This window comes from Xenopus laevis, chromosome 2L (assembly GCF_017654675.1).
Source record: "Xenopus laevis strain J_2021 chromosome 2L, Xenopus_laevis_v10.1, whole genome shotgun sequence".
Lineage (NCBI taxonomy): Eukaryota > Metazoa > Chordata > Amphibia > Anura > Pipidae > Xenopus > Xenopus laevis.
Window position 1 is genome coordinate 12,609,156 of NC_054373.1, and position 17,138 is coordinate 12,626,293.

At 38.2% G+C, this 17,138-nt stretch overlaps 1 protein-coding gene across 3 annotated transcripts in view; it reads right to left on the bottom strand.

Moving 5' to 3' along the window:
• Positions 1 to 5,014: 5,014 nt before the first annotated feature.
• dop1b.L (DOP1 leucine zipper like protein B L homeolog) overlaps positions 5,015 to 17,138 on the bottom strand; it is a 75,481-nt gene continuing 63,357 nt past the window's right edge. For all 3 annotated transcript variants that reach the window (XM_041581553.1, XM_041581554.1, XM_041581552.1), the window contains exons 28-37: positions 16,271 to 16,356; positions 14,813 to 14,922; positions 13,903 to 14,049; positions 13,712 to 13,773; positions 12,311 to 12,439; positions 11,943 to 12,079; positions 11,749 to 11,801; positions 10,102 to 10,260; positions 6,257 to 6,386; positions 5,015 to 6,012 (exon numbers count right to left, since the gene is read on the bottom strand). In XM_041581553.1, the coding sequence (XP_041437487.1) occupies positions 5,758 to 6,012; positions 6,257 to 6,386; positions 10,102 to 10,260; positions 11,749 to 11,801; positions 11,943 to 12,079; positions 12,311 to 12,439; positions 13,712 to 13,773; positions 13,903 to 14,049; positions 14,813 to 14,922; positions 16,271 to 16,356 (1,268 nt within the window). In that variant the 3' untranslated portion in view covers positions 5,015 to 5,757. The remainder of the gene's footprint in view (positions 6,013 to 6,256; positions 6,387 to 10,101; positions 10,261 to 11,748; positions 11,802 to 11,942; positions 12,080 to 12,310; positions 12,440 to 13,711; positions 13,774 to 13,902; positions 14,050 to 14,812; positions 14,923 to 16,270; positions 16,357 to 17,138) is intronic.

A 17,138-nucleotide genomic window follows, 5' to 3' on the forward strand; every position in this document is an offset into this window, starting at 1 on the left:
TTGAAGGAAAAAGTTAGCCAAGCCTATGGGGACCATCCCCATAGGCTAACATTGACTTCCGTAGCTTTTAGATGGCGAACTAGGGGGTTGAAGTTTTTTTTTAAAGAGACAGTACTTCGACTATCGAATGGTTGAACGATTTTTACTTCGAATCCTTCGATTCGAAGTCGTAGTCGAAGGTCGAAGAAGCCCATTCGATGGTCGAAGTAGCCCAAAAAAAAACTTTGAAATTCGAAGTTTTTTACCTTCGAATCCTTCACTCGAAGTTAGTGGATCGGCCCCTTACTGTATGAGACCTGTTTTATTTAGCCCCGAAATCAGACACAAGACCCTTCATCACTCCAAACTGTAGGACTACAATTAGCATTGCCACTCACTATTTTTTTCTAATGGGACTTTTTTGTCAAAATGAATTAAAGTCAATTGGGGTTTTTTCTTATTGCGACTTTTTTTGTCAATGCCCAGTAAATGCCCCTAATGTTTTACTTACCCCTCGGTGCAGATTCTGTCCAGCGGAGTTCACGGGTGGCAATTTCTTCTCTTCGGAATTCTTTGGAATAAGACCATTGTGGCGGTGCAGGCGCAGTTGGAGCAATTTTTTGTTTCTCAACAACTGCCCATGCGCTGAAACTCACGAAAATTGCCAAATCGCGGATTTCATTACGAAGATTACGGAAGAGAAGAAGTAAAACTTTAGGGGCATTTGCCAGGGTAACACTTATGCTGGGGGGAGGAGGGAGGGCAGTCTATGTAGGGTGGGGGGTAAGGGTTTTTCTAACTTTAGGGTTGAATTCTCCTTTAAGAAGAGCAGGGGCTGCTATACATTACTATAGGACAGGGAACTTTCTATTCAGTGACACAGGGACACAATGTCAGTTAATTTACTGTATGAGACCTGTTTTATTTAGCCCCAAAATCAGACACAAGACCCTTCATCACTCCAAACTGTAGGACTACAATTAGCATTGCCACTCACCATTTTTTTCTAATGGGACTTTTTTGGTCAAAATGAATTAAGTCAATGGGCATTATTTCTTATGGGACTTTTTTGTCAAAATGAATTAAAGTCAATGGTGCTTACAATTAGCCATTCTATAACATACTAAAAGTTAAAAGGTGAACCACCCCTTTAAAGGCCATTTTATTGCATATCTGGGTTTTATAATAATCCAATCACAAAGAGCAGGGAGTCTTCTTTCATCCATCTTTTATTAACATTTATTATTATACAAATTTGGAATATTTTGTAAATCTGTAATCCAGTCTCTAGAATGTTGCAGTTTGTATGAATGTCCGCTTATTCCTTCGTTGCAGTGAAAGTGATTATAGCGCAATAACAAACATTATTCAATTACATTCGTTTTAAAAAACATCATAAATTCACATTCAGAACACTAAACACACAGCACATCTCACGGACCAAAGAATCTGTACGGCATATCCAGAGATCTCGCTGGAATAAAACAACAATGAAAACAATTTGGTAAACATGTAAACAAAACTTTTTTTTTTGTTTTGGTTTAAACAATGTACAAAGATCTAGGACTCGTTTTTTGTCTGTTCAAGCTCAGAATGAATATTTTATATCTCAGGTGTCTGAATGTAAACTAAACAGAGATAAACAACAACCAGCACAATCTGGGTCCTTTTTCCATTTACTGTACAATTGTTTAGTGTCCCTTAAATTACAAACCCATGAGGATCCTATTGCACCTCCCCTGATACATTCCCTGGATTATAATAGATACAGATCACGTTTATGGTAAATTCCAAGCAGAGGAAAGAGCAAATCTATTGAAAGCAGTGCCCCTGTCTATTCTCTGTACTGGTGGTTCAGACTGTTGATACAACGTAAGACAAGGCAGCTGATTAACAGACCTGTCTTTGCTGCTGGGGAACTAAGACTTTTGCAACATTGTTTAAAAGGAAACAACCAGGAGTAAAGCGCAATTGTTTTTACAAACCACTGAAAAATCTTAATAAAGGTATATTGGAAGGTTGCTTAGAATTAGGTTATCTTTTCACATTTTTATATTGGGGTTGACTTACCCTTTAAGAATTTTTCACAAATTTTAGCCCAGTCCCTAACCTCTTTATCAAGTTACAGTGCAACAGCAATACTGTTAGAGATAAGAGATGAGCTGTCTATCAATGTTAACTCAATCATCCATTTCACATATTAGGGCAGAGACACACGGTCAGATTCGGGGAGATTAGTCTCCCGGCGACAAATCTCCTCTTCTTCGGGCGACTAATCTCACCGAACTGCCTTCCCGCCGGCTTGTGAGGCAACTACGGAAAATCGCTCCGAGTGCCATCCCGCCGATTTTCATTCTAGCCAGTGGGAAGGCAGTTTATCGCCGGCGACTAATCTCGATGAATCTGAGCGTGTGTCTCTGGTCTTACCAGGGGATTCCAGGAATATCTAGGAAAGCAAATACATATTCATAACTAGAGCTGCCACCTTTTTAGAGATAAAACACTGGCCTGCTTATCTATGTTATTTTAACTGGCATCAAGCAGAACATTTACTAGCTGGGCTGACAAAATACTGGCCAGGAGGCAACCACAGTCATCATAAATATTGGCTACTCATCAACTACATTGGGCCTCCTGGGGGCACATCCTTGTTAGGACACTTCCATGGCAAAGTTTAAAATCTCTAAGTTGAATATGTTGGCTTTGCACACTCAGAAAAAAAATTCCAAACAAAAGGTGGCATAAAAAAAGAATCTCTTTATATATACAGTATATATATATATATATATATATATATATATATAGTTCTTGCCACATTGCTGGCAAGTGTATCTGCTCCTTGTTCTTTTTGCCTCAAACATATAACTGGGTGGTATGTATCTATATCTGACAAATACTGTGATGTATATATTGCTTTGATGAAATATACTGTAACTTTGATGGATGTACATTATATTGCTATACTCTATATACAGAGATTCTGTTTCATACTATCTTTCGTTTGTATATTTTTCTCTGAGTGTGCAAACCTAACATGCAATACAGAGTCCTGGATTACTTAGAGGCACATTCATCAATATCTGAATTTCGAAATTCATGTGAATTTTTTTTTAACTCACATAAATTAGATGGCACTCGAAATTTGAATATTCGATTATTTATTAAATAATACCGATTCAAGTTTTTTTTCCCGAAAAAACTTGACTGTCAGGAAGGCTGCAAACATCTCCAAATTGCTCACTGGACCTCTCCCATTGACTTCTACAGCAATTCGGCAGGTTTTAGGTGGCGAATAGTCTAATTTGAATTCTTAAAGGGCCAGAGTAAGCTAAATCTTGAAAATCGATTTTCTTTTTAAAAAAACCCCAAAAAAACTCGAATCTAGTTTGGATAATTCCCTAGTCGAATTTGACAGTTTTGACCATGAAAAAATTCAACCCTTAATAAATCTGCCCCATAATGTGGGGGTACCTGTGGGTTGTTTGCACCTAGTATTGAACTTTTGCATGTTTTCGCTCCCTTGCTGGAGTGCCCTCTGTTGATCTGTATTTTTAAAAGCTCAAAATCCCAACACCCCAAGCAGATACAGGATGGTAAATGTTGCCTACGGATATTCATGGCAGACTCATGGGAATATGCCACGTTACCATGATATTCACGGAGTCCTTGATATGGTGGGTGCCATGAGCAGGGTGCTTATGGGTGCTACAGGGTTCTTGGGGAAAGACTGCAGTAAAGTGCTGCACATGCAGCTGGATGTGACTTATCAAGATTCTTTCATTGACTAAAACTTGTCAAAATTTCGCACACACCAAGAATAGAGATGACTTAAAAGGCTTTATGAAAAATAAAATGACTAGACTAATAATAACAAGCAACGTTCATAAAATACCCCCGGCATGAGAATAAGAAACAGAACATACAGAAATGTAAAAGAGTTAGGGATCGTCATAAATTATCAAAACAGCACAAGTCAAATAATATCTGCCAGAAGCCGATACAGCAAGACTGATTAATAATCAGAATATACAGACTGGGTCGGTCCTATGTTGTCATGTAATCTAATGTGGATTTTATAGTTTTTGTATTGTTTAATACAAAATCTGGCTCCATGATCGTTGTCCCTGCAGCTGGAGTTGTAAACAGTAAAGGGGATGTAAAGGCAAAAATAAAATCCAAAACAAATCTCTACACAGTCGCCAACTGCTCTACAGGGAAACAAACAAAGCTGCTTGAGTTCTGCATGGCTGACAAGTAAGACAGGGGCTCCCCGTGCTGTCCATAAGTATGATTGTTTCCCTGCAGAGCAGTTAGGGACCGTCTGACAATTCCTATCCACAGCAGTAAATGAAGGGAGAAATTCACTGCATACAGTCAGGTTTCTTATAAAAATGGTATACTTTTTTTTAATTAAAGTATATTGGAGATAGGTTTCTTTTTCATTAAAGAAAGTAAATGGGATTTTATTTTTTTGCCTTTACATGCCCTTTAACAAAGAGGATATTGAAGCTAGCAGAGAAGCACTATGGGAGTTATCCATTCCCCCAGGATTTTATCCATGCACTTCTTGTAATGGATTACATGACTAAACACATAACTGATGATATCACTAAACACCATTTATAAGAATATCTTTAGAGGTTAATAATGGCTCCGGTGTATTATAAATCCCATGTTATAGGTAATGGGATTAACATCTGCATTTTGCACTGAGCGATGATGGTTTATGCATCTAGAATAACTGCATATGAACAGTGTGATTATTATAATCATATAATACACAAAAGCCATGAATATCTTGTAAATTATATCCTTATAAACGGTTAGTTCTGATGTCATCACTTATAAACCGTGAGTTCTGATGTCAATTCTGTCACATGACTCACTAAAACTTGTGTATTATAATAAATAAAGTACCCCCAGTTGAAAAATATGAGGGGGTACTTTATTCACTATATGATAATATAATACACAAGAGCCATGAATATCCTGTAAATTATATCCTTATAAATGGTGCCTAGTGATATCGTTGGTTATAATCGGAGCTCAGTGATGTCATTTCTGTCACATGACTCACTGAGACTTGTGTATTATAATAAATAAAGTACCCCCTGTTGCAAAATACGAGGATATTAGAAGACCTTCAGCCTCGTGCTTTTATATCATCATGGAACTCCTTCGTAACTTACTGTATAATATCCTTATATTTTACAATAAAATAAAAATACTTTATTCACTATATAATGCAGCCTATGAGAAGGTCGGTGAAATATACACAAGCAGCTAATGTATCGTTTGACAAAGGAGAACCCGATCTGCATAGTGAAGGTAATAAATAAACATAATAATCTCTCGTTGGATATTATTTTGTTATACTACGGTCTAGTTCTGCATTCTGGAAAACGTTACTGCAGAAGGGAATCTCAAATGCATAGCTCCAAAAAATCTAAATATATACATATATATTACACTTCAGTAGTTTACTTTCCTGTTGAAAGAAAGAAAGAAAGAAAGAAAGAAAAAAAGAAAAAAAAGAAAGAAAGAAAGAAAGAAAGAAAGAAATTTCACTCACTGACATCTCCTGAAACCTGTTAGATCTATAAGGACTTTTAAAACCCTTAGGTTGATACAAGATTCTAAAGTCTAGTCGTTCTGCAGCTGTCTTACAATAGATGGTTCTAATATCTGCTTGTAGCATTCACAGCAATGAGTAATGCCGCATCCATCCCAACTGCTGTACAAAGGTAACGGAACAACTGCGTTTCCCTTGGTTTAAAGTCAACTTCCCAGTTTTTCCAAGAAATCCGACTCGACGTTCTCTTCTAGCTCCTTCAAAACCCTTGTGAAGTCTTCAACGGGGTATTCAATGGCGGGGTCTGAACCTTGAGATTGTCCAGATGTCTCCCCTTTTGCCTTGAACGCATAGCTGAGAGTTCTAAAAAATGGGGTGAGCTGTGTGATGGAAGATATGGAATGGAGATTCAGAAGAGGAAATTCAGTCCGCCTCCATTTAGGATCTTCAGTGGTCTTCTCCTGTAATTAGGAATGCAAACTATATCAAAATTGAGATTTAATATGCAGAACCATTTAGATCTATAATCACCCTGGCCACATACTGGGTGATTTTTAAGGCCTTTCCACCATATTGATTTTACATTGATCCAAACCGGAGTTCGGCAGAACTTAATTTGAACAGAAACTCAAAAGAATTAAAAAAGTCACTTCATTTATCTTAAACTAACCCTGTCCACGGCATTATAAATGGGGGGATACTTACCCCAAACCTGAATTTCAGTAGTTCCAATATTCGGAGCACATGAGGTTTGCATTCTTGGTAATTATCCACTTTTTCTGAAGGCACGCTGCAAGCTTCTGTGTCTACTTCAGGTACGAATGCCCATCTGTATCTGTAACACAGGGGTAACAACTTGATGAAGCAATGGGTAACAATGGAATTGTGCTGCCCTGCTGGAACCTATCAAGTGATGTGTTATAGCAGCCACAATTCATTGGCAGATGTTGTACCTTGGTGTTTGATTTGACCAGCCATATAGTTCTTTATTTGGCCAGAGACTCAGCATGATCGGCAAAGAACAAATGTGAGAGGTACATCATTTAATTGATACAGGAGAAAAAGGGGGAACTATTCAGTTCTAGCATTACACACAAGGGCACTCATCGACAAAAAGGATCTCTGAAATTATTGTCACCGTGGCTTTTCCAGTAATTTCAGTTAACTTGATATGCACCGTGTCAACCTGATGGTAATGTCATTATTCTTTCAATGTGCACAACTGAGAATCACAGGGCTCTCCGCTCTACTGAATGCAATTTACACTGTACATTGCTAGGCTCAAATCCTAACATCTTCATAGATTTTATAATTACAGGCTAATTTATTTCCTGCAACGCTCACCCTTCCCCCGGTTGGGTCCGGGTGCAACTGCCCCGGACCTCTCGCTTAATTCACCAAGATCCGTATGCATTAAAAGTAACCAGGTCAATCACTGCTCTGGATGTCTTGCCAAGGTGCAACGCCCGAACCCGCAGCTTTGAGAGACTTTCGTAGCAAATACAAAACCCTTGCGGTGTACAGATTAGTCGGCAGCGGTGAAATTAAAAGCAGTTTTATTTACCAGACAATCCTCTCCCTAACGCGTTTCGTGTGATCCCACACGTACTCATAGGAATGGGTACGTGTTACAAACATTTAATTTAAAAAGTATTGGGAGTTCACGTCACCACTGACACGTTTCCTCCCACTGATAACCCTGTTGGGTAAAGTTCTGCTTAGCAGCTGTTTTCAATCATGTTATCAGCATACAGTTTAAAGGTCTATTACATTTTTAACCACAATAATTTCAATAATCTATAAAATCGCATTCAAATGACTGCATAGGTATCACGGTATTTAAATGATTAAATCATTACATTCAATAAATTAGATTAAGTTTAAGATAGATTAAATCAATAAAATTCATTCAGCGCCACATTTCAAATAAATTGATTATAATACCGAACGGTCGACCATGTTATCATTATCAGGGTTTATTACTTGCAGGAAAAATCGATTTCGATCATTACTTCGCCACGTTATTATAAGTCTATGCTAATGGAATTCAAAGCCGTGTTCTCTCCCCAGCAGTTAGGATTGCCACCCGGCCGGTATTTACAAAATTACAAATTTACCGGCAATGTAGCTGCCGGTAAATTTGTAATACCCTTAAAAAGACCCCCTCGGCCAGCCCCCAATCCCCTTTAAACTTACCTTGTCCATCGGTTCTTCTCCTGCTCGGGCCGTGGCCCCGCCCCTTTATGCCATAACCCCGTCCCCTTTGACGTCACATAACACCCCCTTTTTGTACCCGCCCCCACCAGCCGGAATTTTTTGGGGGAAAAGGTGGCAACCCTACCAGCAGTTGGAGTGTGCAATGTGGATTGAAACAATGTTACTTCATTGAATCTAGAGTGCTTCCCATGATTTTATTTCATTTATTACATTGTTACCTATGTTATGGATACACTTGCGGGTACCGTATATACTCGAGTATAAGCCGAGTTTTTCAGCATCCAAAATGTGCTGAAAAAGTCTACCTCGGCTTATACTCGGGTCGGCGGGCAGTAGCCGAGATTGCAGTCACTTTTAATCATTCCTATACCAACAGTTCACTTGGGGAGAGACTGCAATATCCCACAATGCCCTCTGTTGGTTTTATGAAAGAATAACAGTGCGCCCTCTGTTGGTTATATCAAAGAATAACAGTGACTGCAATATCACACAGCGCCATCTGTTGCTTGTATCAAACAATAACAGTGACTGCAATATCACACAGCGCCATCTGTTGGTTATATCAAAGAATAACAGTAACTGCAATATCACACAGCGCCATCTGTTGGTTGTATCAAACAATAACAGTGACTGCAATATCACACAGCGCCATCTGTTGGTTATATCAAAGAATAACAGTGACTGCAATATCACACAGCGCCATCTGTTGGTTGTATCAAAGAATAACAGTGACTGCAATATCACACAGCGCCATCTGTTGGTTATATCAAAGAATAACAGTAACTGCAATATCACACAGCGCCATCTGTTGGTTGTATCAAACAATAACAGTGACTGCAATATCAAACGGCGCCATCTGTTGGTTATATCAAAGAATAACAGTGACTGCAATATCACACAGCGCCATCTGTTGGTTGTATCAAAGAATAACAGTGACTGCAATATCACACAGCGCCATCTGTTGGTTATATCAAAGAATAACAGTAACTGCAATATCACACAGCGCCATCTGTTGGTTGAATAAAGGATTAACAGTGATGGCAATATCACACAGCGCCATCTGTTGGTTATACGAAAGATCAGTGATGGTTTTATGACACACAGCACTCTCTGCACAATTCTCTGTCACCATCAACTTTGCAAAGAAGTCCGGTCGATCATGGGGGAGTCTCTTTGGCGGAAGGTGCGCTGCTGGGAGACAGGGCTGTAGTTGTGTCTAGGCTTATACTAGAGTCAATACGTTTTCCCAGTTTTCGTAGGTAAAATTAGGTACCTCGGCTTATACTCGGATCGGCTTATACTCGAGTATATACGGTATATTATTATTTCTACTTAGAACCACCTTAAAATGTTAATCTCCTAATTTTAAATCACTTAAAAAGAAGAATTGTCTGGTAAATAAAATTGCTTTTAACTTCACCGCTATCTACTGAATGTACATTGAGAGAGTATAAGAAATTGCAGGAATCTCAGGCTGTTGCCTAAGATACACACAAGGGCTGAAAAACCAGCCCCTGCATGCAACAAAAAAACTGTTTATCAAAGGGGTGGTTCACCTTTAGGGCGGGATGGCACTTGCGCCGCCAGGCAACTAAATCTCCTCGAATCTCCCCGTGTGACCTTACCCTTAAGTTAACTTTTAGTATTCGACTAATTCTAAGCGACTTTTAATTGGTCTTCATTAATTTTAATTATTACAAAAACATTATATTTTTATTACTCATCTATCTATTCAGGCCTCTCCTATTCATATTCCAGTCTCTTATTCAAATCAATGCATAGTTAATAGGGTCATTTGGACCGTAGCAACCAAATGGCTGAAATTGCAAACTGCTGCTAAATTAAAAAGCTAAATAACTTTAAAATCACAAATAATAAAAAATGAGAATTAATTGCAAATTGTCTCGGAATGTAAAGGTGAGGTGTACATGGAGAGATCCGCTCATTTGGCAATGTCGCCAAACGAGCGGATATCTCCCCGATATGTCCACCTTGAGGTAGGCAATATCGGGCTGATCCGATCGTGGGCCCTAGGGCCCAACTATCGGATACTAACGATGGCTAACCGGTGGTTGGATCGCGGGACCGCATCAACGAACAGATGCGGGCGCAATCCAACGGGACTTTTAGTTCCGTCCGATCGACATCTGGCCGACTTTCGCCATATATCGATTGGGGAAGCCCGTCGGAGGGCCCCATACACGGGCCAATAAGCTGCCGACTCGGGTCTGTCGCCAGCTTTTATCGGCCCGATTATGGCCACCTTAACTCTCTACATCATACTAAAAGTAAACTCCAAGGTGAACTACTCCTTTAAAACTGTTCAGACTTACAGTTGAAACAAAGGCATCTTATCTGGTGGTATCGAAAGAGCCGTATCCAAAAATTTGCAGGCAGAGAGGTAAAGTTCCAGTGCTCCCTGTTGGATTTCACAGTACATCGTTCCATTGACTTCAGCTGTTGCAGTCTTGTGTTTGTTTGCCTTGCTTGATCTGTAAATGACATGCAGTTGCATAACTACAGAGCAGCACTATAAGCAATATGTTATTGTAGGTATAAAGTAGCAACACTGTCATACAGAACTCTATCTGTAAAGTATGGCACCATTACATTTATACATGTGGGTTATATTAGCATGTGGAACTGTTTTGGGACACATACGCACCCTGGTAAGTAAAACAGAACAAGACCATACAGCAGGTTTAGCTAAAGGAACAATACCAACATCACTTTTTTCAACCCAATATTGGTAGATATCTTTCCTTGCTACACCCAAGGGTCATTTTGGAAACAGTTACAATGGCGCATATTTTATTGCACCTTTTTAGGAGCTACTGCATTAGCTTTTGTATTTTAAGCTTGATGGCACAAGTCTGTCTAAATTCGCCATTGCAGAATATGCCCCGTGTGCCATCAGTCTTCTTGTACATGAACTCAAAGGGGGGATTTCACCAAAGTGGACATAGTCCATTTTTGGAGGAAAAGTGGTAGTAAACTTCAATAAAATACTTTCTCCATATTCACAAACAGAAATTTGCCTAAATTCAGACTCAATCACCACTTTTCATTTTTTAGTGAATGAAAGACAGTTTACAGACACTTTTATGAATTTGTCTTTCAAATGATATAAATATGGAGCAGAAAAACATTTTTAAAATGGACTAAAGCTCAGTATAACTCTTGACCATGTGTCAGATCAATTCTAAGATAATTTGCTTTGCTTTGGTTCACCCAGTTTTTATTTCACACCTCCTATAGGTGCCCCATTGGGTAAGAATTGGCATATTAGTAGAAATTAGCATTTTATAGTCAGGGCACAAGTTTCTGCCTAACCCTATAGTCATAAAAGCCTCATTAAAAAAAACAGTGTATTTTATATGTAAAATGTTTCGAACTCACGCTTTTAGCTTAATGTTTTAGTTAAAAACATTAAGCTAGTTTTAGCAATATGAGCAATTTCAGTGAATATATTATCTAAAGGAAAAGTAAAGCCTCACAGCCATTATTTTTAGATTTAACAGCACTTGACCTTAGATAATAAAACATATTTCTGATACAAATCCCTATATTATGCAAAATAGCATTTTGTGTATTTAGAGCCTTATATCTTGTTACAGAAGTTGAATTACACAAACATACAGGCAGATTTAGAAAGCCCAGGTTATCCTGAAACAAATAATGTATCATTTTCCTAGGTAAAATAAACTTCCCTGGAAATTCCAATTTGATGGCTGATTGAGAGGTTTAGTAAGAGCTAAAGACAAGACAGCGAAAGACAAAATCTCAAAACTGCCTGTTTAAAAGACAAATGCACAAAGGTGGAGATAGAGGTTTGTGAATTGGGTGGGAAATCTGACATTTTTAGCTCCACTTTTATGTTGTCTCAATATCACCACTTTTCTCAATTCCCCCCAAAAACTGTTCTGCCTAGCGAGTCTGTAACTGATCACAACATGCTGGATTGAATGACACCAACTTACTTTGTTGGGACCTCTTCCATTAAATCCTCTTGAAGTTGGACAAATGTGTGGATCTTTAAATTAAAAAGAAACAAAAAGATAAACGTACTAAAATAAAATCCAGGGTGCGAGTGGATTCTATAATCTTGTGTGATTAATATATATTTTAACCATATCAACATTTTAGAATGATGACTTGATGAATGATTCCTTACCAGCTCAGTCACCATAATTGGCCACAGTGAAGTGAGATGCTGAGGGGATATCCTGAGCAACAGAACACGAAAAAATAGGTACATCTGAGCAGCCATGATGGGAGTCTGTCCCATACGGATATTTTCCGTCAGACGCTCTAAAAAAAATAAATAGTTAATGTTCATTCAAAAAAGAACTGGAACTATGAGAAAAGGTATTTATTCCACTAACAGAGCAAAGGTGCATAAAGTAATATAATTGTCAAATAATTTTAATCTTGGTGAATTTATTTTACAGGATTAATGATTGTGAAAAGTATACGCAGCACAAGTACTATTAATTGGACTCTTTATATTGTTTCTTAATACGGTATGAAACACAGATTTACCTTGTAACAGAGGCAGATACAGATGGTACTGATCAACTTCTCCACTGAACACAGCAAAGCCCTGGCGTTTCAATAGCATAGCTTTCTGCTCGCTGCTCGAGTACAGCTTTAGGGAGCTGCTGGGCATGTCTGCAACAACATCATACGTATCATATTAAACAAGGCAGCATGTAGATATGAATTCGATAGCAGGCAGATCTATCAATTGGTATGCTTGAATTGATTAATTAAAGGGATCTGACTTGCGTCAGAGGAACATCAATAATTAATTGAGGTAGAGCGATATTACCTTATTAATTGTGCTGTGTTGTAAAAATATACTACTTCTTTAAGAACACCTGGTGAAACACACCTACTGTTTAAACCAAAGGTAATGCGTTTTTTGAATTGAAAAATGACTTTCCAATAAAGTGCTTAGTAAACCAAAACCCTTAAACATTATGAAGTGCTAATGCAATAAATTAATTCTGATATTTCAGCTCTTTCGCCAATTTAAAGTGACAGTGCTCAGTAACTAAATTCTGATTTTCAGGCTATATAATTCCTGTATAATAGTGACTTAATAAAGTGGTTAAAAAATAAAATAAATCTATAACTATATCCAGAGATTGATTGCAGGTTTAAATGAATTCCCACTACGGTACTAACCCAAAACTCTAACCAGAACTGGATTAGGATCTAATGACAATTAAATAGCTAAAAAGTGAATATATGCCAAAGTACTCAATTCATTCAGTAAAGTCAATGCAAATGCTCGGATTTCATAGATAAGTATGAATAGGAAATAATAGATGGTGGAGAGTAGTCCCAATAGATCTATCTTATAATTTTGCTATCCTAGGGACCCCACAAAGGATAGAAAAGAACAAACCAAAAATTTTTGTAAAAAAACCCCCGAAGGTTTAAACTAAAATGGAATGAACCGTTATTGACTTTTTTAATAACGGTTCATACCATTTTAGTGTAAACCTTGCTCTTCTGAAAAACTGATTTCAGTGCAGAAGTCTTCTGCAGCAGCACTATTAACTGATGCGTTTTGAAAAAAACATGTTTCCCCATGTTTTCCCTTTGTGCTGATCTACTGCCCAAGACATAAATAGATCAGGTGCCCATTGTCCCATGGGTGTCACTTTATTTGCTGATGAATCTGACATCCTTTTTATACTGGATATTCATATGGTACATCATCACTACAACTCTAGTCTATTTACTCCTCTCCATGATGAACTGGTAAAAAAAAACAAAAATGTCCATTGAAGTCTACGGCCTTGGGATTCATGCTGATTACTAGGACTGGTAATAGCCAATATCTCAGGGCAACAGGGCAACTTTTAATTTTAATATGTATTGGTGTTGGAAATATCTTCTCTTATATAATAAAACCACAAACATTTTACTTACTCATTAAATCCTTAAACATTGTTTTCTCATGAGTCAAGAAGTGATCAATGATTGCCTTCCAGCTGCCGGAGAAGAAGAAACATCATTAAGAGGGATGAGGGTTGTTTTTAGGATCCCCCACACTGATGTTGTTTGTCTATTTCTACAATCTACTAAGCACCAGGAGAAAGCATAAGGTCTACTGAACTTACTGAACACAGGACGTGTCCATCTGGAAGAAGCCTGGATCCATGAACAAGTCCAAAACTTCCTTCTTCCAGGCTCGTTTCGTGTAGGCGTATCCACTGAGACTGCCCAGGAGCTGGGCACCAGCACGGAAACTGGGAATGTTGTATGCACTAGGAGAGCCAAGATCATCATCATCAGAGTTTGCACATATATGACTTACTGAACAAAAATGGCACCTACCACCCATGTATTTGATATCTATATTTACTAGGGAATTCAACTAAAAGGATTCAATCAACATCTACCATGTAGCTGTATTCAGGGTCAACAGTCTTAGTACCGCATACTAAATACTGGTCATAAGCTCCAACTATACTTAGAATTAGACTTTATTATCAAATTTGATTTCTTGATAGTCCTACATGGGGGTTAAAAACACAGTCGTATTATCTCATCCTGTTAAATTTTTCATATATCGTTCAAACTCAATAAAATATATGGATCTGTTATTCAGAATGCTCGGGACCTTTGGTTTTCCAGATAATGGATCTTTCTGCAAAGTCTACTAGTAAATCATGTAAACATTAATTAAACCCAATAGGCTGGTTTTGCCTCCAATAAAGATTAATTATGTCTTAGTTTGGATCAAGTAAAAGCGACTGTTTTATTATTACAGAGAAAAAGGAAATCATTTAAAAAAAAAAATCTGGATTATTTTGATAAAATGGAGTCTATGGGAGATGGCCATTCCGTAATTCGGAGCTTTCTGGATAATGGGTTTCCGGATAACGGATCCCATACCTGTATATGAAAAGGAATAAAAAAGGTACAACAAGCTGCAAGAAGAGCATAAACAAAAAAGTTTGCAGATAAATTGAGAGTTCTCATGCCCTATAAGTATTGGCTTCACAAACTTCAAGGTCCAGAATGTACCTGTGATTACGTAGGTAGGGAAACACGTAGTACAGGAGGCGGGATATTAGAGGTACAGCTTTCTCCTTCTCATCACTTCGGTACACCATGTCTAAAAGAGTAGCTAAAACCTTTAATCGCCAAGAGAGGGTAACAGAGGGTAATATGTTAGGATAACAGTTTTCATTAAGCTACAGGTCCAGCTATGCACTTTAACTTTCACAAGGTAATCTAAGACCAGACCACAAATCCAAAATACATATAGGTTTTAGGGGGTTATTTACTCAAATTTATCTGGTCTGGCTTTTTGGGGGCAAACTTGAATTTTTCATGGAAAAATAAAACTCAAATTTTTCCACATTTATTATACCCCAATGCTGCAAAAAGCCAGAAGATATGGGTTTTCGCTCAATTTTATCAGGTTTTTTTCCGATCAGATTTATTAATAAATAAGGCAAAATTGGCATGGGAGTTGGGTTGAGCTTTTTTCATTTTAAATATGAGATAAATTTGGATTTTAGTTAATGACACCCTTAGGGGCACATTTACTTAGGGTCTAATATCGCGTGTTAATTAACCCTCGATATTCGACCGTCGAAGTAAAATCCTTCGACTTCAAATATCGAAGTCAAAGGATTTAGCGCTATTCGATTAAATCCTTCGAATCGAACAGTTCGAAGGATTTTAATCCATCGATCGACCGATTTTCCTTCGATCAGAAATTGGCTAGAAAGACTATGGGGACCTTCCCCATAGGCTAACATTGATGCTCGGTAGGTTTTAGGTGGCGAAGTAGGTGGTCGAAGTTTTTTTTAATGAGACAGTACTTCGACTATCGAATGGTCGAATAGATTTTTAGTTAGAATCGTTCGATTCAAAGTCGAAGGTCGAAGTAGCCATTTCGATGGTCGTAGACAAAAAAATACTTTGAAATTCAAAGTATTTTTTATTCTATTCCTTCACTCGAGCTAAGTAAATGTGCCCCTTAATGTCACTGAATCGAGTGTAAAATTAGGTTTCATTTACAGTACTTGAGTCTACTATGAAATGCTTACAGAACACAAAAGAGTTACTGGGAATGTCAATTTGTATGTAATGACATGTATGCAATGACTTATGTCCTTACATGCAGGGCCAGTGTACTGATCAATCTCTTCTATGATCAATTATACTTACAAGATAACAGACTGCTAGGGCTATGTAATAAAAGGCTCTAAATTTGCCCATGAGCAGTAACTCATAGCAACCAATCAGCAGGTAGCATTTAGTGGTCACCTGTTTAAAAGCAAACATCTTATTGGTTGTTATGCTTTTGACTGTTATACATTATCATGTAATTTCCACCCTAACATGGCTCAACCTGATAGGTTTTATATAAAGAACATTTATTCTTAGAACAAAAAGAGAAGGAATCGAGTTGCTGATTGGCTGCATTAGCAGGAACCTGGTATCTGTTGGTGACACATAAGCAGAACCCACCTCTGCGAGTAGAGACAGCGCCTGGACACTGTATATGGAGGGAGCAGAGGCTGACACCATGGACGACTGAGCTACCACAGAATCATCTGTAAACAGCAAATAGGAAACTCAGTCAGATATAATAGGAAACTAATACAAAGTGGAGAAGTTCACATATTTCCAATACACACTATATACAGTAACTCAAGGTCGTACTAGGGAACCCAGGGCCCACTGGGATGCTGTGTCAGGGCCCCCTGAGCCCCGACCCTGCAGCAAATCCCCCTCCAGACCCCGACCGTAGGCAGTTCATGCCCTCCCCCCGCAACCGCAAGCGTGAGACACAGATTACAGCTCACCACTAATTTTTGTGGTCACAGCAATAAGGCTGTGGCCACAAAATTAACATAGACAAATACAAGAGATCCTCTGCACTCAAACCATTATTAATATATTAAGGACATTGAAACATTTTGTGCCTTAAGCTACTAAAAATGCCTTCCCCTTTAAACAAAACAAGGATTGTTTGTCCATATATTGCAATATATTTAAGATGGCCAACTACGTCAAAGTCATTCCCGATATGCTGAGCAGAACCCCCGAGTTTCATTAAAGGGGAACTCTACACAAACATAACGTAAGCTTTCTAAAAAGCAAACATAATTTCAAGCAACTTTGCAATATACATCAATTAAAAAATATGTAGACGTTTCATGATTTTTAATAGTTTGGAACTGTTCCCTAAGCCTAGCCCCCTGCTCTCCTGCTGATCTGTCTGACTACTTTGCTGAGCTGGCTGACTACGGTTACACTGTGTCCTCAGCCTGCATCCTCCCCACCCCACAATTCCCTGCACAAGTGATTTCAATAAGGAACGGAACATCACAGT